Below are 24,804 nucleotides of genomic sequence, written 5' to 3'. Positions count from 1 at the left end.
AAAATGAAAAATTCTGATGTTCCTGTGAACAATTTTTTGGCTGCTTTGACTTGTTGAATGTTAGGGTACATTGCCAGGGACATTCTCTGGAGCTGGAAGTATTTTATTAACATTGAATGACTGCAGCTACTTCCTTATTTGCCTGATCTAGCATAAATTTTAGTGATGAATGGAGATTCCTGTCAGTTGCTTTTACTTTGTGCCCCACTGGGAGGTAAAGGAGTGTCTGTAGCCACGTCCAAGATTGTTTCTTAACAGATTCTCATGCCCTTTCATTGCTATCCATGGATGTGCATCTTTACACAGAAAATACTCCACAGAGCATGGTGTTGGTAAGATCAGGTAATCAAAAGCTCATGTCATGCACAGCCTCCTCCTGCTGCTGGAATGATCAGAAGCCTGAGATCAGTGCCTGAGATCCCATTCATACCTCTGAGGAGCTCCACATGCCCTCTTGACTCTTTGAGAGGGAAACATTGAGTTTCTTCAGAGAAAAGAAAGGAAGTTTGAGCTCTCCGCAGTCTCTCCGGGTTGGATGGGGATGTATTTGTGTCAAGTCTGCATTTTATATTGGCATTTCCTCTGCCTTCCTTTATGTCTCAACCCTGGCCTCCTGGGAGATGCAGGAACATTTTGTGATCCAGTGCCTGAGGTTTCTTTTTGCAGAGTGGGCATTAATAGAGGGACCCAGTGGGGTACTGCACATTATCCAAAACCCATCCTGGAAAGCCTCTGCCCACCCTGCTCCCCAGACAATGCCCCCACACCTCATAAAGACAACTTTGGACAGATTGCATTATGGTGAAAAATGTACATATGCATTTACAGTACAGATGGGGCTCCTTGCATTTTTGGAAGAAAAAGATATGGATGAGGGTGTGTTTATTGGTGTGCAGCAGCACTTGAAAATCTGCCTGGCTGTGCTGCTGGGTGCCTGGCCCCAGCTCTCACAGCAAAATCCTGAGCAGCAGCATTGCTTACAGCATGTCAAGCAAATAGGAGGCGTGTTGAGCAGTTTTACCAGAAGAATTATGGAGAGATGCAAATCTGCCTCCCCACCTACAGCAAGAGCTCCCAGCAAAGAGGAAAAAAGAGCAGAAAGAGAGGACAAAGAGGATGTGAGGCACGATGGACCACAGAAGAAAACATTCCCCCAGCTGACTGATTACTGGTGTGTAGTTAATGTGAAATAGGTGGTTGTTTAGGTAATTGGATGCTTTTCATTTCATGAAAGTGAAATGGGGTTGTTGTGCCAGAGCCATCTCAAGGGAGTTGTGGGCGATTATATGTCATTACCACATGTATATTAATAGGTCCTGGTAATTCAACCGTACTATATTTTTCAAATAAACAAAAATCTTGAAGTCCCACAATAGCCTCCAATTAAGAGGAAGTTTCACAGCAGTGTCTAAGAAATAATGTAAACTGAAAACAGCAGTCAAGCTAAATGGGAGAGTGGATTTCCAAGCAAAGCTAAAATTTTAACTTTGAGCTGTGTTAATAATTCACAAAACAAATTCTCGATGCACTATCTGGGCTTTTAGCTGCTTGGTCCAATCAGTCCATTATTTTTAAATTTGAAGGAGGAAGAAAATAAGTGATTTTGAGTAAGGTCTGTTGTATCAATAATGCAGGGTTATTTCAAATGTTCTGGAGGATGTTACACTTAACATCAGGATCATGTACTGTTCTGCTCCTACCTTAGAGATAACAATTATTCAAACTTACATTTCAGTCTTTATTTATTTATTTCTCTTTAGAAACAGTACAAAGATGTTTCTCTTACTTCTGTACAACATTATGGGCTGCCACTCATAACCATTTTACCTATTTCAGCAGATCCCCCAGGCCTTTCTACAAAATCCTAAATAATCCATTACATCAAAAGCAGAGTTTTGTCCACAGAAGACAGATAGGAAGGGGAAGACCTGACCTTTTAGCAGAGTACCCTTTCCAGGAAAGAATCATCATTTCCATGGCAAAAAGAGAGACAGTTTGCAAGCTATTTATTTTCTGAGCTTTCCTGTCCTAAATCTCAAGGAAGGAAAAAATGGAGAATCACATGATAGCATAAGAAAACAATGTTTTATTTTTATATATTGTTTTATAAGAAAACTAAGATCAGTGTTGGGTTACAAGAAATTAAGCTTTACTTGTTAGGCAGTTATATGTCAGAGCAGGGAGTCACAGTTTCCTCCTCAGCTTCAGCAGGGTTTTCCTTTTAGAGTTATGTCGGATATTCCTCTTCAACGTTTTTCCTTAAATTTAAAAAAAATTATTAGTAATTAAAATAGGAAAAGTCATAGGTAGGCAAGGACACTGCTGTGCCTGTGGAGCCCTTCTCTGCAAGGGCACCATCAGGGCTAAAGTAACTTCAGTGTAATACAGAAAACAGAAAGTCAAAAGATTGGAAAAGAGAAAATAAAATATCAGGAGAGAGATTCTAATCATTTTCAGTATACCCATCTCATCTCCTTGCACAGGCAAGAGTTTCAGCTGGTCCATGAGCAGTAACACCATGGGGCAGCCCTGGAGAAACCTGGCACTTTATTTGGTCTATTTTCTTAGTCCCTTGGACAAGGGGCTCTCAACCTGAGACTAGGAAAGGCTGTTGTAGGAAAGCTTGATTTATTTGCCTTGTAAAATGCAGTCGTAGAGGGAATATGATTGCCCTTTCTAAAATACATCACAGGAGTAAACACCCCACAGGGAGAAGAACAATTTAACCCAAAAGGCAATGTTAGCACAGGAACAAATGGTTAGAAACTGGCTATGAATTATTTAGATTAGAAATTAAATGAAGGTTTCTAACCACCGGAGTGGTGAGGCTGGGAACAGCTTTCCAACAGGAATACTGGGAGGCTGAAGAATCAGCTCCATTTCTGGTGGAGGTTGTTCTGTCTGTGAAAGAAGCTTTCAGCAGCTGGGGTTCTGCAGTGAGGAGCTCCCAAGATGATCCTCGAGGTCCCTCACAGTCCTGCATCCACAGCATCATTCTCTGCTGCAGGTGCCCAATAACAGTGAGAGGTGGTCAGAGCTTTGCCAGGGGATGGAGCACAACGATGAGCATGAAATGAGGAATTAGAGATCTCCACCCAGGCAGGGCAACTGAAATCTTGGGAGGGTTTGGGTTGCTTTCAGCAGGCTCTGGGCAGGACAGCTGCAAAAGCAGGCAGTTTCCTCTTGGTGCTTATTCTCTAATTCATGTAATTTTCTTTTTTAGTTTCTATAAACTACAGTTTTTCTACTTGATTCCTTCAGCCCTCACCCAAAGCAAAGTCCTTGGCACTGAGCCAGGACAACCCTTTTCCTCCTCTTGCCATTGTAATGGAGTAATGGAAAATTCATGTCATCTCTGGAAGCAGAATTACCAAAGATCTTCCTCCTTTCTATCAAGATGTCCTGACTTTCTTCATTAAAATTACATGGTGCATTACCTTCTATTGTGACGGTGTTTCACACCAGCAGTTAATTTTTACACAATGCTTTTGCTTAGTAAAGTCCTCAAGACTGGTAGGGATCTTTCTGGATTAAAGGCAAGATTATCATTAAAATACTTTTCATTTATACTTTCAGCCCCTTAAATTTCAGTTAAAGAATCTTTAGAAGATAAATGGCTCAAGGCATCTCTTCTCTGCAGTTCTTAGCCTGCATTAGACTCAGGAAAGTAATTTTTTTCCAAAACATGAGGAATCCCTTTGCTTGTCTCTATTTGAGCGAGACACTCAGATATGAATCTCCTTTTCAGTGTGCCAGCTGTGTATCTGTAGCTGAAGGGGGATGTGATGGGCTGCTGGAGAAGCCTTGCTGAGGTGTTTTGTCTTTGAGCATCTCCCAGCATGATGCTGAAAGGAAAAAACTCATATTTGAGCCATCTCATGACTGTATGTGCCAGACTGCTCTGAGCTGTTATGGAGGAGCCCTTAGTTTTCCTCTGTGACCACACCAGAGCACATCACACTGTAACTTCTCTCTAAATGCCTGTATGAGGTTATTATTAGACCTAGTTTTGTCTTCCTAAGCAAAGCCAGAACAATTTTTATAATTCCTTTTTATTTTCCTTTTTTATTTGATCATCAGTCTTTCAGTAAAATAATGAAGCCAAATGAAGACTGTCCTGTGATCAGTCCCCAAGGAAAAGGAAGAAATTCTGTCTGTGACAAAATAATTCATTTCCTTTTGGAAGCAGTGAAGCACTGTTTGGCTGTTCTATGGTTGGTGGAAGGCAACCGGCATTTCTAGGGAGTGCTTATTTATACTTTTCATCCCAGCCAGGTTTCTGTGGGCCAAAAAGGAAAGGAGCTCAATTCATTGTTTGGATTTTTCAGTCAAGAGCCTTTTGCAATGGCCACAGTTGAGCAAATTCCTTAAAGACGCCATGTCGCTGTCGAGGCAGGACAGGAATGAAGAGACTCTGATCAGAAGGCTGCTGAGAGTAAAACTCTGGTTTATTCAAAATACACTGTTCTTTTATACAGAGCTTTGTGAGGACCAACTCCATTGGTTCTGAAGTGAAAACAACCACACCATTGGTGCAGTGCTTGATGCACAGTGATAGAACTTAACTATAAACAATGTAAATAAGAGAGATAGAGAATTATTTACATTCTTCTCCAGCTCTTTCCCAGGGTTCTGCCTGTTTCTTTCTTTGACTGAATCTGAGACCCACATTGCCTTTAATTGTGCTTTTCAAACCACACAACCTGCAAGCCAGTGCTTTACCAATGTCTGTTTTCAGCAAAGCCACTGCCCTGGTGATGGATGTCTGTTGCCATGCCCATCCTAACGAGGCTGTTCTTCACGTGGGTGTTTTTCAGCCCCCCAAGGCAGAGAGTGTGAACGGGCTCCTGCTGGGATACCGCATCTACTACCGCGAGCTGGATTACGACACCGGGCCTGGGACGGAATCCAAAACCATCCAGAACCCCTCAGCTCTGAGAGCAGAGCTCACACGTAAGCCTGCGCTTTGGACCTTAAAATATCTCACAGTGGTAATCTGTCATTACACCAGGCACTGCATCCCCCCCTCTTGCCCCATGGAAATAAAATGGAAGTCTAAGAGAGCTGGGAATAATTCAGGTTTTACACAATCAGCCTGAAGATGCTGGAAAATGCAAGTGACTTCAGTGTGATCAGCATTGTAATGTGCTGGTCTCTGCCAGCATGCTGGAATTGATGGTCTGTCCCCCACATACCCTCTGATTTCCTGCTTCCCCCTACCTCCACTTCATAATTACCCTGGTACACTTTGTTCTGCTTTCAAACGAGAGACACTTCATTTTCCTCAGCTGGCAATTTTTTCCTTTCTTGCTGGTATTTTCAATAGTTTTTATAATTGACATTTTGTTTTTCTTTTTGCACTATGAGGAAAACAGCTGAGGAGAATTTTAAAATAGAATTTTTATAATTTCAAAGCACTTGTCCACATTTTAAAAGAAAATAGCAAAGATGAGCAAGAATTTTTAGGTGCCTGTTTTCCATTTTAGTCACTGGGATTTATGGCTCACATGGAAAGAAAGTGGAGAGGGAGTGGAATAATATAAAAAAATGAAAAGGCTTTTTAGATAAAGGCTAGAAAGGGAATCAGAGGGAAGAATAGGCAGAATAAGATGATGTGAGGTAGACATGTGAACACTCAGTAGCTTGAGAAATAAGGTCCAGCAATGAGATGTGCTCATGTAGGGACCAGCTTTTGTCCTCTTCGATGTCACTGGAATATTCAGAATAAGATAATACTCCATGAGCAGCTGAATAGGGTTCAGTGAGACTATTTTAATATCTTATATCATCTGCCATGCTTTCCTGAACCCATAGAAGTGATTTCTACAAAAGCAAGAGTGAATTTTAATGTGGGTCTGGATAAGTGGGTGCTTTAAAGATAAAGTAAGCACCTAATTCTGACCTCACTTACATGGTCAAAGCTAATGAGACTTCTCAGACTGAGCAGCTTGAACGAGGACAGAGATGTAAAGCTCTCATAGGTGTAGGAATGCAGAAGGGCTTTTCTCAGACAAAAACTGAATGACTGACAGTGTACATTATGAAATAATGAATTTGGATGCTCTCTCAAGATGGGGAGCCTGTGAAACTAACCACTTTTGTCTTTTGCCTCTTCTTGTCTGGCCCTGCAGCAATGTTCCTAATTACTGTAGAGGAGAAAAAACAAGCTGTACCTCTCTTGACTCCAGGGAGTCAAGAGACAGAGAGAGCAAGGGGTGGAGACAAAAGTATTTTAAGATAAATTTCCCTCTTTCTCCTCATAATTCTCAATTTAGGACACCTCTATTCCTCACTGACCCACAGTTTTGCACAGTTTAGCATATTATTACAATTCACTCACAGCAGGAATCTTGAATTCTGTAAGTGAAACTGGGAAATCGAATTTCCACCCAAAGAAACAGGTCCTGCCCTGATGTAAGTGTTCACTTTGTGGTCCACCTTCCAGCTCAGCACTCTGCAGCTCTTCAGGGTCTGAATTTTGCATCTTGAGAAATCAGGATGTAATGCACCGCTGAGAGCTTTCGCCCCTAGAAATCATTTCATTTTTACTAATTTGTTCTGTTTAATCTTAAAGCCAGAACATCTTTGTGTTGTGTATTTGTGAGTTCTCTGTTTGAGGAGGAAATGAAACAGCCCCATGTGGGCGAGATGCTCTCGATGTGTTACGAGAGAGTGATGTGATTTTATTGCCCTTCAAGGTATATTCCTAAAGCTTAAACTGTGTATGGGTGTGCTGCCTCATTTGCCTCTGTCTCTGCTGTACATCATTTGCAATAACTATTTCCTTGCACTGTAACAAGCTTTCTGCTTTGCTTACCCTGAATAGCCCAAAGCAGCTTCAAGACAGTGAACAGCAGCTCTGCATTAACGACGTATGAATTAACACGTAAGTGCACACTGCCTTCAGTTGAGACTCTTTGTAATGGTTCAAAATAGACCATGGGCAAACTCCTGTGGCTCTCCTCTGTAGATCCAGCAGAAATCAACACAGATTCATGACTCTGGCTTTCTCCAGTTTCTTTTTCTTTAAGCCTTTGCTTCCCCTACACCAAGAGACACCGATGATGCAAGTAGGTAGCTGTTGTAAAAATGTGGCTGCTGGGAAGGTAAAACATTAGTGACTGTAACAACCCAGTATTGCTGATGCTACATGAATTTTGATTCACTTGCTACATATTCTGCAGTCCATCTGAGTTCAGCTGTATCACATCATTAGTCCTATGATTCAAGCATTGCAATGTTTGAACATTCCATGGAGTACAAGGCCAATTTAGAAAGGGCCCAATGAATTTATGTGCATCTCCAGAGGTGTTTTCAATTGGAAATGAATAAAATAACATTCGACAGAGTTAAAAGGCAAGTTGCTTTGTGGTGCTGATGGTTCACTAGATAGGTTTTGCCCAAGGCTTTTGAGTCACAGATTGTGATGGACTAAAAAAAAAGAAAAAATGAAGCCAAATCCCCACTGGAAGTTGCATGCATGAACTCTCGTGTTCCATTTTCTTCCACATCCAGTTAACACTAAAATCTCCCTTGTGACTTCTCATGGCAGAAAAACCAGTTTCCCTGTGCAAGCTGCCCAGTACTATACGTGTGTATCTTACTGTTGTTGGTTTATGAACTCAGCACAGTAATTTCTGATTTGCCTTCTCCATCTTTTGCAGTCCATCCAAATTTAGTGATATGACATTTAAAAAATTTGGGATATATTAGGTATGATTTATGGTATGCCAGAGACTGGGGAATGATGCTGAAGTCACAGTCAGATATTGGAGCACAACATGGATAAACAGTTCTGTGACACTGAAATTAGACAAACTTGCCTAATTAGGCTTTTTGAACTTTACCAAACCAATGGCACACTGTCAGCCCTTGTGTTAAGGGAACTCTGATTCATAGATAGCAGGGAAAATTATTGGCAAAGGGAGAAATTTGGACCTCTGGCCATGCGTGTCTTAATTCAATGCTCATTTAAATGGGGCAATTTATATTATTGATTGCTCTCTTACTCTAATTTCCCTGTTAAGTATTGTAGATGATAAATATATCTGTTAGGATTGATTCTTTCATCCTAAAAAATGCAAAATCTGAAACTGCTCAGGCGCTGCCTCCCTTAATGACGTGAATCTGCTCCACCCTCATTGCATCTGTTAATTACCCACAAACAATTGGGGTTTTTCGATTTTTTTCACGCTTCTCTCACTCTCCCGCCTCATCTGTCAGAGTAGTTTCTCTGTGTCTGCAAATAAATTTGTTGCCTGGTGGCCAAATGGAGTCCAGCCTTCAAATTCTCCTTTCTCATTGTGATTGATGGTTGGGCTGTGGTCACGTTGGAGAAGTTCCTTGTGGAGTACCTGGGATGGAACTCCAGATTCCACACTCAGCTCCCCCTCTGCACCTGCTTCAGCTGTTCTAGAGCAGTGCAGTTGCCAAATACCCCCCAAAATGAGCATTCCAGGGATTAGGCAAAGGCTAGGCAAGCTCTTTCCTATCTGTGCAGATCAAAATGAGACTTTATGGTGACATTCAAAGACAAATCCTGCCATTTTCTGTACTTAAGAATGACCTAGAGATGTTCCTCTGGTTAGTTATCCATAAGAAATAAAGAGAAATCATTATTCCTCTTACTGGAGTGACACTGTGAGGAAGCTCTGGAAAATCCTGCCATTTCATCACAAATATCTTTCAAAATGATGCAAATACTGTTGTGATGTGTAAATACAGGATGATTTTAAATAGGCATTGCACTATTGTGCTGTTCTACTGCCACTGCTCTATTCTGAGAGACAAGTCTGGAGATAAAGAGGTGTTGGAGTCTAAAAGATAGCTTTAATACATTATAAATCATAATATATAATATTAATATGTAATATTTTACTTTTTCAGAATTGAAGAAATACAAGAGATATGAAGTACTAATGACAGCATATAATGTCATTGGTGAGAGCCCTACCAGCACACCAGTGGAAGTGTTTGTGGGTGAAGCAGGTAAGTGAAAAGAAAATCAGTTTATTTCTTTGTTGTTTTTTTTTTAATATCAGCATGTTGTAGTATTCTCCAGATAATGATCAATAATTGTCCAGGAAAGGGATTATTTGAAAAATTCCCCAGTCATCATTGCTGACAATTTTTTGTTGCCCACTCTCCTGGAATAGGCACTGGCAGTTTCTTGCCATTGGAAAACCAGTTGGTCTGAAGGAAGGAGGGAAGGAAGGACATTTGAAAGAAAGAAGAGAAAATATTTCTGGAGTTGCAGGAGGATGACTGTTCATACCAAATTAGCTTGAGGGAAAAATTGACTTGAGTTAAAGAAGTGAAAAGTGGAGCACAGGAAAGCCACAAGGGAAAAGAAACAAAACTACAAAACAAGGGAGACTCAGAAAGCTGATTCTTTTATTTTATAACTCTCTGTGTAGAAATGTTGCCTGGCACCACACTTGGCTGTGTTTTTGTGCTCTTGAAGCGAGAAGATGCCCTGTCTGGTTTAATGTTGGTTTTGGAGGCAGGGGATGGGTGCTCCCAGAATGTGCAGCTGGTCCCTGCACCCGGCCCCAGTCAGTGGCACTGTTCAAACCTTTGCTTACTCTGGATCTGGTTACTGAGTCCTTTTTGACCATTTAAAATTAATTAATTAATTTTGATCATTTTAAAATTATCAAAAAAGATCCTTCCCTCCCCTGGAAGCTGGAGGTGGAAATCAGGACGGAAGAGTTGAGCAGATGCTTCTGTGAATGCCCTGAGAAATGGGTGGTTTGTGAGAGCCCAGAGAAGCCCCAGCCAGTCTGTCCCCCCAGAAACTCCAGCTGGGAAGGGCAGGACTGCAATAGCTGCTGCCCTCCTGCAGCTCTGGTGATCCCAGCTGGAGGGAGGCTGGCTCTGAAATCCTCCTTAGTTCTGGTCTCCATTTCTGCAGCAGCAGCGTTTGAAGCTCAGAACAAGGGGAGGCAGCTCCACCCTCCCATTGCCTGGCCCAGCAGCAGAGCTGATTGCACTTTGTTCTGTGTCTCAGGGCTGAGGGATGGAGGAGCTATCCGAGCCAGCACTAATTCATTATTACTCATTAGACATTCTATTGCTCAAAACTAAGCAAAGCACCTTTTTTTTAAGAACTCTACTCTGCATTTTTTTTAAACTCTGCTTAACCTTTTTATTTCAAATATGGTGGAACATTCACCATCTTTCTTTGAAAACATCATAAATTAATCAGAGCAGCGTTGTCCTGGAGAGACAGCTGGCAATATTTACATTTTTTTTCAAGTGTGCTGCTGCTCCAACTTACTCCTGCAACTGCAGCAAAGAAAGTCCCAAGTGGAGGCAACTGTATCTGGCTTCAAAATACATTTTTGTTTCAGAGCTAAGTATCTCCCTGCTGCAAATGGAGCCAGCATATGCACTTATACACATGTACACAGCATGGGAAATCAGCTGGGGAAAACAAGGAAATGCTGTTATATTGTGTCTCTTAATCCCACAGTCCAGCTCTTCCCATCATAACTCAGGGAACAAGGCAATGGAAGGAGACAGACTTGAGAGCACACTGAGATAATTACAGGACCCCTGAGTGTCTGAAGGAAGCGGGGCTGGAATTAGATGAGCTTTAAGATCTCTTCCAACTCAAACCATTCCATGATTCTGTGCTATCCAGGATGCCTCCTTTCCCAGGCAGGACTGATGAGTCTGAAGTTGTAGTGTGTGACTTGGCTGTTGTTTTAGAGTTCCTGGATTTACCTCTGGAAAGGGACCATCCAGGTTCACACAGCAGAGATGATGAATGTAGGATCTTCCTGCCGATTTTCACTCTTGTTGTGTGAAGTTATTACACTTTGTTATATAACTGCCTCTTCCACCTCCAGAACTGGCTGTGATTTATACTGTGAGTAAAGTGATTGGAGATGGTATTGCAATTTAAGTTTTAAATTGATTTGTGACACCTTTGAGTTAAAGTGTGCTGTGGAAATACAAGGGTTTTGCTGTTATTGTTTGTTCAATGTTCTTACCCACGGTAAAGGCAGTTAGGCAGCAAGCTGGAAAAAAATGAGTTCTGCTCAGCTCCAGTAATGGGGCATCCAGGTTAAAAACAGAGAAAAGCTTCCCAATAAACAAGTGCTGACACAGGCACAATACTGGGCACAAAGTGAATGAAGGTGGCCAATCCCTGGGCTGAAACTCTTAGGTAGTGCTTGTCTCAGTGCTGTTAAATGGGGCCTCGTTCTGCCCTAAGCATTGCAGTAATTCTGGGAGAGGGGAGAGCATTCCTCTCTGGCTCATAAAATGGGATATAAAGCCTTTGTGCCTTTGGGGAAATGTGCTTTGGGGTTTAGGCCAGCTCAGTCAAAAGACACATTTCTGTTGGTTGTTCGTGTTGCTGTTGGTTGTGCTGTTCAGCTTCTACAGAGTGATGCAGAAGGAGGAGTGCCTGTGATTCCTTCCTTCTCTCTTGTGCTCTCTCCTGTTAGATTTGAAATATTCCCTATGATCAGACCTGGATTTTTGCAGTAAAAGTTCCAGTAGGTAATGGAACCACCTGAAAAGCTTGGGGGGAAAAAAGCCACTAAAAGCAACCTTCTTCAAGTTTTGCCAATTAAATGAGCAAAATATACCCAAATGGGCAGTTTGTCTCCAGCCCTGGAGTGCTCTTGAGCTGTGCTTCAGCCAACTGCCCCCTTGGGCAACCTAAGCAGGTCTTCCCTGCCTCTGACTGATGGGCAGGTGGAAATTCTGGGAGAGAACAATGGGACAGCCATGATTAAAAGGCCTCTGTAGCCCAACTTGCAAAGCTGGATGCCAGTGGTTTGGATCTTTAGGGTTTTTTTTAGTGGTGGGTTTTAAATTTTATTCTTCAGGTGCGGGAAATGCTTTTCCTTTTTCGAGTAGCCCATAAGACCGAAGGCTTCCTTTTGAGTTCTGGCAAAACTCACTGGTGTGGAGAGCAGTTCTTCCCCAAGATGGGAGAGTGGGCTGGGAGTCCTTGCGCTCAGCACAGCTGGGAAGGATGTGCTGCCTGTTCAGTCTGAGCAGAGCCCGTGTCCTTCCCCCACCTGCCTCAAGCATCTGCATCCCTCTCCTCCAAGGCCCAGAAGATCCTTGAACACTGTCTTTTTAGAGCTGGCTGCAGCTCTGCCCTGCTCATTAGAGAACCATGTGCATCTCCTGTCAAATGACAGAAAAATTGAAAGCCACCACTTGCAGAAATTAGGAAGGGAGTCACAGCCCCGCTGGCAAGCCCCCTTTTCGCCTTGTTAATTCATTTAACAGTTCAGCTGTCAGGGATGCTGGCTCTGATTGGGGAGGCAGTGAGTGTTCAGGCAGAGGCTGGGTACTGATATTCATCCCAGCCCAAAACGCAGCTGCTACCAGAGGTGCTGTTCTGCTCCACTGAAATTAAGACTCTGTTAGAGCAGCCACTATATCAAGAGCATTATTCTACCAGGTTGCTGTCACTACCTGATTGTGTGGGGGGTTCTGGAGTTCGGGAGACTCCACTACCTGCATTTTAATTAAACAGAAATCACAGGTTTGGGCCAGACATGCCTTACCTAATTTGGGAAGGTGAATAAGGTAAAATGTGGCAATACAAATCCTGTGCTAAAGAGCCTGCAGCCTTCAGTGATCTTCCCATATACTGCAAAGCTGTTTTGGATGAAAAGTAATGGAATTCATCATTTCTTCCAGCAGCTGTTGCTGGAGTAGAGTGAGTGTGTGCAGAGAGGGGGTGGCAGAAGGGGTGAAGTGCTTCGAGAGACATCAGCCTTTAAACAGGTTGTAAATCCATTTGTGTGAAGAGGGGAGTGATGTGTGTCATTATTACTGATGGTGACATTGGTGACCTTCAGAATTCACAAGAACTGATGAGGCTGGGTTGTTGTTGTTGTTCTTTTTAATGATGGTCTCTGAGAGGTGGTTCTGTAATGGGAAAGGCAAGGAGTAAAAAGAGCTTCCAGCACAGAGCTCTTGTCCCTTCTTACCTGGTTACCTGTGCTGGGGCAACATCCCTTTGTGCTGAAGGCAAGGAAGGTTGGCAGGACAAGGCTCCTTTGCCCTTGGGTGCTTTAATCTCTTCCTTCAGGCCTCACTCTTTTATGTGTGCGCTCCAGATTCCCCCGTTGGTGCCACCTCCGTCCCTTTCTGGAGACAGGGATCCCTCAGCACTGCCTAGGCCCCCCTTTCTCTTACAGCACAGCAGCTTCATCTCCTCCCCTGGCCCAGGCAGCAGAGGAGATGCTGTGTGGAGTCCCCTGTGCCTCCTTGGTGTCAGGCTGGGAGAGGAATGGCAAGGTTCCAGCGCATCCGGGCTGCTCTCTCCTGTCTCGGTGGGACTCTGCTGGCTGTGCCTCTGCAGAGCTGGGTGGGCAGTGCCATCCCAGATGCCACTGGAGAAGGGAAGAGAAGGGTTATCGTGGCCATTTCACATTGCAGTAGTCTAAAACCTATCAGCCTAGGGGACAGTATCTTCCCTCAATAAACAAAAGGGGACGGAGGGAAGCTACTGGGAAATAGAATGGTAAATGAATTATTGGTTTCATGTGCTCAAACTTTAAACAAAGGGCAACTTCGACACTTCAAGAGCAGCAAGCCTTTGAAATAAAAGGGTGTTTGCCTTTTAATTGCTGACACCTCTGGACATCAGCAAGAGGCTACTTTTGGGGGATGGCAGGGTGTTTGAAACTGGTTGTCCTTTTTCCCCTCACCTTTACGTTTAAAGAACCTGCAGAGCTGTTCCAATGTGGTGCTCAGTTCTGGATGAGCTTTACCCTGACATTCTGGGAATGCCTTGCTCCAGGAGTGACACTGGGTTGCCATCCTGTCCCCAGTGTCTTTCTTTCCATGGAAGGTCTCCTGTCAGCTTGGAGTTAAAGATGCAAGCCATGTTCTCCAATAATGTGCTAAAGACAGAGTAAAGTCTGAGCAGAGCAAGAAAGGCAAACTGTAGGAAGATGAAAGGGGAAAAAAATGGTGAGACAGTTCCTAATTGGTCTGGAAAAGTAACCTCTTTCCAGTTTCTCTTGGAATTCAATCCACCTGTACCCCAACAGCATCCCATTTCTGAGAGGAGGATTGGCCCCTGGGCACATCCCATCAGTGTTTCTTGGTGGATTTTGAACTTCTCCAGTTCACTCTGTGTACAGGGGCTCAACTAAGGGCTTGTCTGCAGCAAGTCCAATTTGGATTTGTTGTTTCCCTCAATGCAGTTCCACTGAAGGTAGCAGGAGTGTTGATAGCATTTGGCTGTGGGATCTAATCCTACAGGGCTGTGACAGGACAGTAAAAAATAACAAACTAAAGTGTGCCCACATTAGAGCATTAGTCACTGCTTGTGTGCTGCTGGTATTGTTACAATGCTGGGGAGTTATGGAAATGAATTTTCTCTGTAAGACTTGGCTCCGTTTCCTACTCAAACTGGCTATTTTTAAGGGTAATTTTATATTCTTAATCTGTTTACAGATGATGTGAAGGTTTTGCTAATTAGACTTCCAGATTTGGTAGCTTAGCTCAGTAGCTGCTCTTACAACGGCAAGACAGAAAGTAACCGTGCCAGTGTGAGTCTGTGGAAGAAGTGTCCTTAATGTCAACATGTCAAAAAGACATCCCTGCAGCTCTCTGGAGACTGAAATCTAATGTCAAGGCAGAAGGAAGCAAAGTCTGAGAGTCGTAGTGCTGTCAAAGCAAGTTATTCTACCATATAGGAGAAGGAATTTTAAGCTAATGCAATGGAAAGCAGTGTCCAGATTGAGACATAGATTTGATGGGCTTATTTGACATCTTTAATTCTCCATTGACAGTCCAAAGCTCCCTAAAATGATTTGCAATGTTTTCATGCTGCAAGTAAAAGCCGAACGCGCGCCTCATTAACAGCTCATTAAGTTGTTAATATTGGTCATCAGCAGCCTTTGGTACAGCACAATGCTTTATGCAGTGCGGCAGCTCCTGCTTAGCTCGGGTCTAATTGCCTCTTTTTATCACGTCTCAATGTAGGAAAGATGTTTCTGTCCTAGCAAAAAATATCCGCGGCTTTGATGCGCTGGTCCCGGGGCCGGGAGCGCTGGGCTGTGATTGCCAGGCAGCGTTTTGCTCTGACGATGAACTCACAACCCCAACCATTTGATGCTGATTTTTTTGGTGCCGACTGTAGCCCGAGACGGGCAGGTCCCCGTGCCCAAATTCATCATGGGGTTCGTGCTGCAGTTGTGGGAGGGAAGGACGGACGAGCCGCTCCGCTGCAGCGCTCTGTGGCTGCGGGAGCCGGGAGCAGCCACAAGCCTGATCCTGCATGCAGAGATTTCCTCCACCAACAGCACAGCTACTCCATTAAAAGCAGAGGAATTCACCTTCCTTTCAGAAAACGTGAGCAATCAGTAGTGAAGTCAAATGAACCAGAAATTGTCCTGGTAAAGAAGTGGGGAAGCCCCTGGCTGATAACTCGTGTTCCTGCAGACACAGGCTGGAGTTGGAGTGCTTTTGACTAAAGGGTTATATTTGCAGCCAAATTCCTATTTTGCTTAATTGTGCAGTCCTGCTCTGCTTGTTTGCAGTCATCCTGGGATATGTGAGCAAAATTTGTGCTGTAAGTATTTTCATATGGGTCTCAACTCCTGTGGTTTTGCCTCCTCTGTACAGCTTTGCTGTGAAGCCAGCTGTGGAGAAACACAGTTGGTTTTCTTCCCTGACATCTGTTTGCTGTATCCGTCGTCAATCACAGAACTGGAGGCTTTTCAGGTTGCCTGTTGTAGACTGAAAACAGAAAAGTTGCCATTTTTTCTTAAGAAAGTATGAATTAACAATAACCTAAAATATCTTGGCCACAGCAGTCCAAGCACTGAGATGGAATGGGGGTGTGAAACTGCAGCGATGACCTCAGGGATGAAAAAGAAAGAAAGAGAAAACTCTCACAGAGAGTCAAGAAAATTTAAATGTAATCTCTCTCTCCCCAGGAGCACAAGAACACAGTCTTCTGTGAGCTCCCTGGGGTTCCCTGACCATTGCAATCTGTAAATCCTAAATTAATTCCTCGTGGGGGTCAACTACCCAAACTGGCATAAAAGCCACAGTGAAAGGTTATTCCAGGGGCAGATCTCACCTGTGCCCTTTGACTTTTTTCAGATAAAGCTTTTGACATTTGGTAGATGGCAGACCCAGGGGAGATTATTTGATACGCTCTCTTGGCTGCAGTGAAGCAGAAGGATTAGACTTTAGTAGGTGCTGCCATTGCTGTTAGTGGATGTGAAGTGGGTGCTTTTGTCAGCTGCCATGATCTTGTGGTATTATGATATTCAAATGTGGCATTAATAAATTATAAGCAGAACTTGACTACAAATAGAGGAGGAGGAAATTTGAGTCCTGGAGAGTGTGGGAAAACAATCTGAAATTGGTAATTTTGCTTCTCTAATGGATAGACTTGTAAGAGAGTGGAGGGCAGTGCTTTCCTCTCCTGTACTGCTCCCAGTGCACACAAGAGAGGATCAGACATGCAGCAGCTCCTCACCATCCCTTCAACAACCTTCAGCACCTCCTGGGGGTGAATCCTGCACTCATCAGAGCTGGCACTGTTCTCTTTACACAACCGTTTCTGCTCTTCAGTGGAGAAAACCCCCGAGTGCATGGATGTGAGGGAGAGGGAGCTGCAGGAGCCATCCCTGATTTGCATGGATGTAAGAGAGAGGAGGTTTTAGCTCGCAGGTTTGTGCCTACCCAGTCCTGTCAGGCTCTTGCTGTTCCTGCTCATGGCCCATCTCTGCTGGCTGTGTGTGATCATATCCTTCCTGACATGAAAGAAATAGAGGGAAAAGCTCATTTTATTATCCTCCCCACTTCTTGTTTTAACCACCTGTACACCATTTCCAGAGGCAGTCTGACAGTTCTGTTCAGTTTTGGGCCAGGCTCTCTTACTTCCTTGATGGATAATCTCAGTATGCAATGTGATAGCCTGTTCTAGGGTTGTGTTTGCTAAGTAGAACTCTGCAATTCAGCAAAAGAAAAATGTGTAGTTTTTGTTTGCAGGCTCTTTCACAGCACTGCTCTGTGAGGTTTGCCATGGTTCTGATCACCCAGATCATGTCTGCCCCAGATTGCAGAAATTCCCAGATTGCACATGGCTCACCCGTGTGGGAAATCCAAACCCCCTTTAAAAGATTAGGGATCACAGCAACAGTGTTTTCACCACCACTGGAAGAGCTGGTAAGGAACGGGATGAGAATGGCTCATCAGTTCAAAAAGGGCACTAGCAGGTTAGCCCCTAGACCTGTGTCCATGGAAAAGAGACTCCACTTCTAGGCCCTGTTTAATTTCAGTTTTCAGGAATTCAGTTTGCAGCAATGTCATCTCTCCCTCCCTCCACCCCCACCTCCCTCCTGTATCTCTGCAGGTGCTGAAGATACCTGTGCCAACATTGGGAAGCTTCCCAGTGCTAAGCATAGAAGCTGGGGATGTTACATTTGGGGATCATTTGCAGCTGCTTTAATTGATGTTTCTTCATTAGTTTAATACCCTTAAAAAATTGATGTGGCAAAACACAGCTACTGTACTAAATGTGGTATACAGAGGAGAGCCAAGTGTTTGCCTACCCAGACAAGATGGCACAGAGTAAAACAACTGCAGGTGTTCCAGACTCCCAGAGTTCTCATCCTGACAGCTGTTCTCTTTCTCCTCTTCACCCTTTCTTCTCCACTAAAACAGGTTTTCTATATTTTTTCTTTCTATTCTATGTCTATTTTTTTCCATTTTTGCTCTGTCTTCCAGCATTCATGAAGGTGAGATGTTTTCCAAGTTCTTCTTGTGTTCACTTCCACTGTTACATGAGGAGATGTTTCAATTTCTCTTATACTGTTCTATGCAATTGTGTAAATCATCACATACATCAACATCCCTTAGAAAGGAGTATTCCCAATTAAAACCTGGCTTTTACAGCTGTTTTAGCCTCCTCCCCCAACCAGTTGCACATCTCAATGATGGGGGGGCCAGACTGATCCTTTGGTGAGGCTCATTTCATGTCTCAGGGTGTCACAAGCCTGGCAGGGCAGCATGGGTGCCAAATTGCTCAGTAAGGGGACAGGAGCACTCGGGCACAATGGAGTGTGTTGGAGGGGTTGAGACCCCCATCCCTGGAATGTGGCTCTGCCTCTCTGAGTGCCTCTGAAGCACATCTGAGTAACCACAGAAAGCACAGCCCTTGGAAAAAGCACCGACTTCATCACGAGGTGAAGCCCAGCCTAAAACAGGCAGAAATTAGTGGGAAGTGTGCTTTACATTCTAAATATAGCTTGTGCTGCTCTGTCACAGTGGAAAGCAGCTTCGCAGTAGCTGGTTTTGAAGCACAACTGACTAATTGTCATTGAGCTAATCAGCATCACTCACGCAGCATTCCTGATGGCACCAGGCTCTGCTGCTCAGGGAAGCTTCCATCCTCCCACTGCTCCCTCCCAGGCTCTGTAAGAAAATGGCCAGTAAACACTGAACATTCTTCTCTCATGCCACTTTTCCTTCGTGCAAGGAGTGACTGCAGACATCTGCAGATCCACCTTTTTGGTCATTCCTGGGAGGTACCATCCTCACATTTCTTCTCTAAGCCTGTACTGCAGGAAAACCCCACTTTGCCTGTTCTGCTGATCACTGCTTTATCTGGTGACCTTCTGTTCATTGTGTTGTGTTTGGCTTTAGAATCCACTAAACTATTGCTTATCTACACTGTGACTTGAAGGCAGTGGCTGCAGCTGAAGAAGCAACAATCTCCATGTCACTGCAGGGATATAACTTCCATATAGTGAGGATGGTTTAGGTTAAGCATCAAAAAGAATAATACAAGAGTTATTTTGTTCGTGTTCTATTACAGATATCCCTATTTTGTTTATTTTTATTTTTAAAGTATGGCTGTTACACAAACCCCTGTTTAAAGAGCTGTTAAAGTAGGGAGGTACTGGCAGAGTTTGTGTGAGAATGACAGCACAATCTGGAAAGAAGTCAGTGCTTGTGATTACATGAAATTCTGACCAGCAAACTGATGCCAGTGTGACCCGGGAGGATGTCTGAGTCCTTTCCAAACCCTTTTACCCCTATTTTCCATGACTGTGTGTGCCAGGAATCAGTGTGTAAACTTTGGAAGCTCTGGTGTGCAAGATTTCACCATCAGCACACACTGAACTGAATACTGCTGTTCCTTCCCCTTGTTGTTAATCACTAGGTAGGGAAAATTACAGCTGATACTCAGAACATGCTGCAACCACCCCTCCATTGTAATGTGGAGACAGATTAGAGGATTTGGGGGCCTGGAGCTGTGTCTTTGTTCTGTTTTTTTGCAGCACATTGTGCAATGAGATTCTGGCCTCTAGGTGCTAACACCAAAATGCAAACATATTGACTACTAGGGAAAAAAGGCAGGCATATTCTGCAAGCCATGCTTTGAAGAACTTGGGGGAAACACTTGCTAGGCAGAAAAGGATCAGTGGTCTTTACAAAACAGAAATTTGCTTGGGATTATTTGGGATCAAGCTGGTGCACAGGAAACCCTTCAGTCTCTTTCACTGCATTTTTCTCTTCATATTTGGCCTGAATCTTTACTTAAATGGCATGTGAGTATCAGGAAATCTTGCCCCAAACTTGTCTGCCAGTAACACTGCCACTGCAGGAACAATTAGAAAACCAGTAGAGGAGAAATTCTCTGCTCACCAGAAACTGGAGCAGATATAAGAGCAGTGAGGAATGCTTCACAAAACCAGTTATCAAGTTTGCCCAATGAATCACAAGGATTTGTAGCCTACCTGTGCCACAGAGCATCGTGGCAATTGTCACTGGGAAGAGGAGTAGTAGCTCCATATTGATGGAAAACTCTGGGTGCCACACAGCCCAGAGAACAAATATCCCAAGTGAGAAGAGCTGAGGTGAACCTTCTGCAGAGCACAGAGCTCAGGAGCAGGGAGGCCACTGGGGATTTAAAGCACCTTCTCTTTAAAGGTTAGATGCATTTGCAAGCTCAAATTGCCTGCAGTGAGAGCAGAGGCTGCTCAGTGCAGCTGGGAAATGAGGGCAGTGATATGTTTAAATGTGGATTCAGATGTGTAACTTTATTTACAGGCTTATTTTGACACTCTCACCACGTTTCTGGATAGATTTGCTGTCTTTACGTGAGCCTGCCAACAGCAGCCCAGCCCATATCTGTTACTATTTGTTACTAATTACTACACAACCTGCTCAGTCTTTCTCCTTAGGCTTTGGCCGAGAGTTTCAAGGAGACAATCTCAATGGTAAATTGAAATCAGATAAGAAAAGAAATGTTTGCAAATATCTGCATGAGATTCCAAACCAAGATACGTGCACAGAATTCTACTTCATGAGTGCACAGATATTTTTTTCAGGGAAAGTGAAATGCTTTCCACCTGCCTTCAAGAGCTATGTTTGGGCCCTCGGGGGTCTGTGTCACTCCTGCTATAGTTGATAATGTCACTAACACCTAAAGCAGTGTGAGGTGTGCAGCTCTAACCTTGCTTTTTATGTATTTGAGATTTCAACAGCTGTGAAAAATTCCAAACTCAGTAATCTTGAAGTGCATTCCTAGAAGGCAAAAAGTCTTTTGAATTCACCTTTAAAATGCACTTGCTTTTATTGGCACAGGCTATCCATATATTCAGGGAATGGTTTGGGGTTGCAAACAGGTAGGGTCTTCAGGGATGTGTTTCCTTCTTTTTGAAGTGTTTCACTTCACCCTTAATGGAGCGTGCTCTCTCACAGAGCCACATCAAGCGTCAGCAGCGCTCTTCTGCTGTCCCTCGCTGTCAACAAGAAATCTGTGCTTGGAGGAGGAGGGACACATCAGCCTTTGAAAGTTGAACAGAGGGACAGACTTACAGGGCACAAAACCAAACAATTTGCATCTTGTGGAGGCTCTGGAGTAGTGAAGAGAAATGTCTTTTTCCACACTTTTTTTTCGTTCCTCCCGTCAAATTTTCCTCCGCCGCGCCAGCAAAAGCGCGGCTCCAGCAGCGAGTGTGTCGGTGCAGAGTTACCACTGGCAGGGTTTAACCACTGTGTTTCTTAGATGTGCTGCATGAAGGGGGTGAGGAAAAGCAGTGTTTCTCTGGCAGTGAGTAGTACACACCGTCTCCTCTGATGGTCGTGTCTCAGAAGCAGTATTTGTTCCTGACTGCCACATGGCATCCAAAGAAAAATGCTCTTGTAGGTGCTGCTTCAGACCTGGGTGTTGAGAGCGCTGTGAAGCTGTCAGCTCAGGACAGACAGCTGTATCACTCCTTAGAAAGGAAATGCACTGCGAAAGGGACCCCTTTTCCTCTGTGATTGTACATGTTCCTGTTTCCCTGAGCATGTCATCCTGGCAGATCTCTGGGATGTGTTTTCAGCTTTGCTCTCTGTGATCAGTATGGCCTCATGCTATGGTTTGTGCTGTGAAATTCTCAAAATCTAGAGGCTTTTGATCCCTAACAGCACTCCCTTGCACTGAGGGCATCCAGCCAAGCAACGAGCACAGAAGGCAGGGCAATAATTAGACAAGTGCACCCTTGTGACCAAGCTGGGGTTTACTGATGGTCACTGTCACCTCATGTATTCACCATCCAGCCAGAAAGGAAACAAAAAAGCCCACAATAAATAAATAGTTTTAACCGAGCCCTGGGATAAAGGCTATTTTCAATTTTACCTTTCACGTTTTAATTGTATAGCAATAATTTTGCAATAGAGTTGCCAATGGCAAACATGCAAAAGACATTAACTTTATTTATGTTTTGGATTATTAATGTGGCTGTTAAAATTCCTCCAGTTAGTTTTGATTGAATTGTTTTTTTGTGCGATTCTGTCGTTTAATGGAGCGGTAAATAAGAATTTCTGATAATGAGCCCAAGCATCTGTCACAACAACCTGGCGCTGGTTATTAACATTTCCATTAACGGCAGGGTGGGCAGTGATAATATGGAAACCACACAGTTAGAACAAAATAAATAGTTGGTGTCAGGCTGAGTGGGTGTTAATTACTTTTTTATTTTATAACTCTGGGGGGAGGGAGTATTGGTAGAAAAGTGTGACTTATGAAGGTCATTCTCTCTTAAGAAAGAAGTCTCCAGAGGAGCAGCTAACCGGTGCTATCCAGTGCAAGTGGTGAATATTTTATCATTTCTATTTATGGCCCAGAAAGGGGCAGAGAGAAAAGAGACAACTTTCTCAGGGGGTCTGGCAGAAGGCTATGGCACTCTGAACACAGAGAAAGGAGAAGAGGAGCCTTTGTCCTGCCTTTCTTTCCCCACTTCTGCAGTTTGACCAGGACATGCTTCAGCACCTTTTCTGTGAACAGAACAGGAGCTGTTTTGTTAAAACCTGCCGGAGGCTCAGACAGCAGGTCAGGAGAACAGAGCGTCCTCAGTAGCTGCTGGGGAGGAAAATCCACCTGCACCAAGTGGGATCCTGACAAAGGGAAGGGATGGAGTGACCCAGGAGCACTCAAATATTGGTTTTCTAGCACAGCATAATTCAAAGAAGAAATGCCATCAGGAGCCAAAGAGGGCCAGTGTGTGCATGTGGACATGTAATCAAAGTGGAGCTAACAAAAAGCCATAGTAGCAAACTAAAAGTCATTCTGTCATACAAAGAATATTAGTGTATTGATTAGCAACTGACTGTTTGGAGGTAATTTTAGGCAGTATTTTAGCCCAAAGTCTTGCTACTGAGTGGCATTTGGGCTGATGGTGGCAGGGGCTGCCTTGCTCACCAGGAACAGTTGAGGAGGAGCACTGTCCACTGCCAAAGGTAAGCCCCAAACTACCAGGGAACCAAGGCAAAATTTTCCTTGCTTTTTCAAAGTCACTGGCAGGATTGAGTTGGTTCAGTGTCTAAGGCAGCCTGTGTGGAGCAGAGCACAGCCACGTCCCAGGGCTCAGCTGCTCCTCGCTCCTCTTGTGCCGAGACATCCGAATGACGCAGATACCCCGGGGCCGGCTCGTTGCTGACTTGTGGCATAAACAGAGTCTGTCCTGGGTTCTCCTGCAAATGAAAAACCTGGCTATGAGCTAATTCTGCTTGTCACTGTTAATACTTCTGTCCTCCTTCCTCCCTAGCACCAGCGCTGGCCCCACAGAACATCCAAGTCAACTCCCTTTCTGCAAGCCAGCTGGAGCTCACCTGGGACCCCCCTCCTGCCGACAGCCAGAACGGGATCATCCAAGGCTACAAGGCAATCCTCCCCTTTCTGCTGTTTTCATTTATCTTGCCTGGCATTGCTATTTGCTTGTGAGAGAGCTCTACAAAGTGCAGTAGCCCTCACCACATAAGGCAAATTAGAGCAGTGCTCAGGCTGCAGTAGGGAACTGCAGCAAGTCCCAGAACCAAAAGAAAGAGAATGAGATTTGGAGGGGGGAGGAGAGAAAAGGGAGAGTGTGTAGTTATTTATGGAGAAGGAGAGCATGGGGGAAACAGGGGATGCAGATAAGGAGGCTGCTCCACTTATGCAGGCAACATATCTGCTCCAAAAAGCAATGCACCTACACAAGAGCTGGGAGCAAGAAATGTATTGAAGAAAATTAACTGAGCTTTCCCTCCATCAAATGCTACAAGCCTTTAGGAAGAGCAGAACTTTCTCCCAGCTGGAAGCCTAAGCCAGGTCAGATTTTGGAAGCATTGTTTCATTTCCTTAACTTTAACAAAATTAAATCAGGGTATTAATTGCGTTTGGTTTGCAGGAGATGAGCACGTTGCAGAGACACGCTGCTCAGCATCTCCAGCCTGAGAATGGACCCTCAGAGATTGGGAATGGGCAAGTCTGGAGCTTGGCTTGGGTTCAGTGTCTGGCTCTGCCTCTCTCCATGAATTTAGATCCATAAGTGAAGGAAAGCCAAGCCAGTGTGAATAATCTGGCATCCCTTCTTGGCAGTAACAAGCATCCTTATATATCAATCCCTGTCCTTTCCCTTTTGTACGTATATAGATGGCTTCAGCAGCTTGGCTTGGAGAGCTAAGGTGGAGTCTTGCCTTGGCTTGTTCTCTCAGCTCTCTGGCTTGCTTTGGCCTGTTGTAATGCTCTCACTGCCAGGCCTGTCCAATAAGTAGGGCTGGCACCAATTTCCCGCTTGGAAACAACTTCTCCGAAGGCTAATTTTATAGCATCAGGGTAAAAATTATGTAATGGAAGAAGGGTGAAAAGCACCCCAAAGAACTTTAGGGAGAATCTTCGTTACCCTCTTGAGGAGAGCATTTTCCTGGCTGTGCTGTGAACAGCAGTGGTGTGAGAGCTGTGTGTGTGCAGAGGGGAGTTATGGACCATCACAGTGTGTCAGGATGCCAGTGCTGACAGGCAGCTTGCATTGCAGGGAGTGTTTAAACTGACCTCTCCTCAGTGAACCCTGGAAGCTCATACCTGCTGTCATTAAGCCATATTCTTCAGCCTTTGCTCTATTTTTGAGTGATGTACTCAGCTACGTGGACTCAGGGATATTTGCTAAGGAAAAGATTTGGCATGTGCTAAAAATCCTGAGTATCCCAGCTAATGGAGGAGTCCAGGGCAAGACTTCACTGTCTTTCTGGTTGTTTTGTAGCTGCAGTGGCCAAATACTTTCTAGGTATAGGATATAGTACAACACATGACAGGATGAAGGGAATGCCCTCCAGCTGTGCCAGGGGAGTTTACAAGTAGATATTAAGAAGAATTTCTTCACAGAAAGCGTGGTCAGGCATGGGAGCAGGCTGCCCAGGGAGGGGGCAGAATCACCAAGCCTTGAAGTGTTCTGAAGATGAGTGGATGTGGGACTTGGGCTCATGGTTTAATGGCAAACCTGGGGGTTGATGGTTGGACTCATGACCTTAGAGGGCTTTTCCAACCTT

At 44.2% G+C, this 24,804-nt stretch overlaps 1 protein-coding gene across 10 annotated transcripts in view; it reads left to right on the top strand.

Moving 5' to 3' along the window:
• Positions 1-24,804, top strand: part of SDK1 (sidekick cell adhesion molecule 1) — a 378,688-nt gene that overhangs the window by 325,781 nt on the left and 28,103 nt on the right. For 9 of the 10 annotated variants that reach the window (XM_085592158.1, XM_085592155.1, XM_085592154.1 and 6 more), the window contains 4 exons: positions 4,818-4,953; positions 6,827-6,886; positions 8,887-8,988; positions 23,046-23,161. In XM_085592158.1, coding sequence (XP_085448284.1) covers positions 4,818-4,953; positions 6,827-6,886; positions 8,887-8,988; positions 23,046-23,161 — 414 coding nt within the window. The remainder of the gene's footprint in view (positions 1-4,817; positions 4,954-6,826; positions 6,887-8,886; positions 8,989-23,045; positions 23,162-24,804) is intronic. The other variant, XM_085592157.1, reaches the window with a different exon arrangement.

This window comes from Lonchura striata, chromosome 14 (genome assembly GCF_050655825.1).
Source record: "Lonchura striata isolate lonStrDom1 chromosome 14, ASM5065582v1, whole genome shotgun sequence".
In the NCBI taxonomy this organism is placed as follows: domain Eukaryota; kingdom Metazoa; phylum Chordata; class Aves; order Passeriformes; family Estrildidae; genus Lonchura; species Lonchura striata.
This window is presented reverse-complemented; position numbering and strand designations above follow the sequence as displayed.